Raw genomic sequence first — 2,330 nt, forward strand, 5'->3', positions numbered from 1 at the left:
CCGGGGGGACCGGGAGGCGCCCGGCTACCCCAACGGCGGCGACACGGTGCGCAGCGAGGGCAGCCTGGTGTCGGGCGGCGCCGGCGGGGCCCCGCACTACTGCTACGACACGCACACCAACACCTACTACCTGCGCACCTTTGGCCACAACACCATGGACGCCGTGCCCCGCATCGACCACTACCGCCACACGGCTGCCGAGCTGGGCGAGAAGCTCATCCGGCCCAGCCTGGCCGAGCTGCATGACGAGCTGGACAAGGTGAGGCAGCCCCGGGGCCGGGGCGCTTGGCAGGCGCCTGCCTCCACAGCGTGGGGCCGGCTGAGTGCATCCCTCATCCTGCCCTTCCCGGCTGCAAGGGACCAGCGGCGGCCTGTCCGGCCCCTCATTTCCTCGAGGCAGAGAGATGCAGCCACTGCCAAGCCGGCAGAAGACTTGGCAGCTTCCCTGGGCATCATGTTCCTCGTCCTGCTGCTCTTGCGGCTTCATGCATCCCTAGCCCTCCCTTTCCAGGCTGGAAGGGACCTGCAGGGTCTTGTTCAGCCCGGTAGGCGCATGCTGCCTTTCCCCAAGGCAGAGAGATGCAGCCGCGGCTGACCTGGCAGATTTCGCAGGTTCCCTCGGCATCTTGTTCCTTTCCTGCTGCTCCTGCAGTTCCTGAGCTGGGGAGGCAGGGGGGAGCTGTCATGGGGACCGCAGACCTGGCTTCGTGCATCCCTCATCCTCCCTTTCCAGCTGGAAGGGACTTGCATGGTCTTGTCCAGCCCAGTAGGCACACACTGGCTTTCCCCAAGGCAGAGAGATGCAGCCGTTTCTGAACCGGCAGAAGATTTCACAGCTTCCCTCAGCATCTTGCTGCTTGTCCTGCTGCTCTCGCAGTTACCCAGTCTTGACAGGCACTTGGATCCACATGGGGAGGCAGGAGGGAGCTGTCATGGGGCTGGGTGCGCAGACTGCAGCATCGTGCATCCCTCATCCTCCCCTTCCAGGCTGGAAGGGACCCACAGGGTCTTGTTCAGCCCCTTGCTTTCCCCAAGGCAGACGGATGCAGCTGCTACTGAACCGGCAGAAGATTTTGCAGGTTCCCTTGGCATCTTGTTCCTTGTCCTGCTGCTCTCACAGTTACCAAGGGTTTTTTTTTTTTTTCTTTTCCCCCCTGAGATCGGATCTCAATACGCTTGTCTGTAGCTCAGTGCTGCTGCAGATGGCAACATCCCTGAAATGAGTGGAGTTGCTGAGAGGGAACTGGACTCAAATTTTGCATTGTATTATTAGCATTATATACACACGCAGGTGACTGGTGGTGGGGAGGTGCTCAGGAAGCAGGAAGGCTTGAGCAGGCAACTTCCTCTGGCCTGTCAGCCCTCCTCGCAAGGGTTCCTGCACCCCTCCTCCTGCCAGTGCTGCCCTACTGAGCTCTGGACTGCTCCTGGGAGGAGGGAGAAGGCTGCCTTGCTGCGGTCCATCTTTCCCTTGCTTGCCTCATTCCCTTTCATCATTAAGCCCTTGGAGCTGTGTCGCTACCAGCTTCCTCTGCTTTAGAGCAGCCGGCTTGTTGTTGGTGGCAAATTACGTTAAAAGGGTCATGCAGCATGCAGCTCTGCTTAACAGATGCTCTAATTCACATAGGAATTAAATTTGTTCTGGCTGTGATAGAGGTCAGAGCCAGTATTCATTTATGGGGTCCCCCCTGGTGCTGTTTTCTGGGCAAATGGATGCTTGATGTATGGATCTGGTCTAGGTGTTTCTTGGCTTTGGAAGCTAAGACTACTTTTGCTCTAGATCACAACTGCAACGTTTTCATTATGTCTTGGGTGAAGGGTAGTGGGGGAAGGAAGTCTTAGGTTTCTTAATCTCTTTTTCCATTCTTCAAGTGCCCTGTATTAGCAGCCGTCTTCCTAATAGTGAGTTACTAGAGACGAAATAATGCTTTCCTTTGTACTGGTAATTGATTCATACCACATAGCTATAGCTATCTCTGTTCTCTTTACCTATATATTTCTAATAGAATTCTTACCTGACTTCCTTTTAAGGCAGGGTTCTCCATTGCCTTAAGTTTAATGCCTCTTTGAGTTGTGATGCTAGTTCATTTAACCTGTATTGCTGATCAGTTTCTGATTTCTGCAGGTTTGTGCCCTTCACTGCAGACCTTTGCAGGAGTTGAGAACAACACACTTGCAGGCAAGACTGTATGTGGCATAGGTCTGGTGGAAACTATTGCTTAAGTTTGAAAAATGTCAAGGCAAGAGAAGGCATGATATCCAGTAGTTCCTAGGAATGAAATCTTGATACACTTCCCTCACTCCTCCTCTCTCCTGTCTGCTGCGTGGCC

At 54.6% G+C, this 2,330-nt stretch overlaps 1 protein-coding gene across 1 annotated transcript in view; it reads left to right on the plus strand.

Moving 5' to 3' along the window:
* Positions 1-4: 4 nt before the first annotated feature.
* SLC12A2 (solute carrier family 12 member 2) overlaps positions 5-2,330 on the plus strand; it is a gene marked incomplete at its 5' end in the record, with an annotated part of 100,429 nt that continues 98,103 nt past the window's right edge. The window contains one exon of the mRNA XM_025200394.1: positions 5-259. Coding sequence (XP_025056179.1) covers positions 5-259 — 255 coding nt within the window. The remainder of the gene's footprint in view (positions 260-2,330) is intronic.

This window comes from Alligator sinensis, unplaced genomic scaffold (genome assembly GCF_000455745.1).
Source record: "Alligator sinensis unplaced genomic scaffold, ASM45574v1 scaffold227_1, whole genome shotgun sequence".
Classification (NCBI taxonomy): Eukaryota; Metazoa; Chordata; order Crocodylia; family Alligatoridae; genus Alligator; species Alligator sinensis.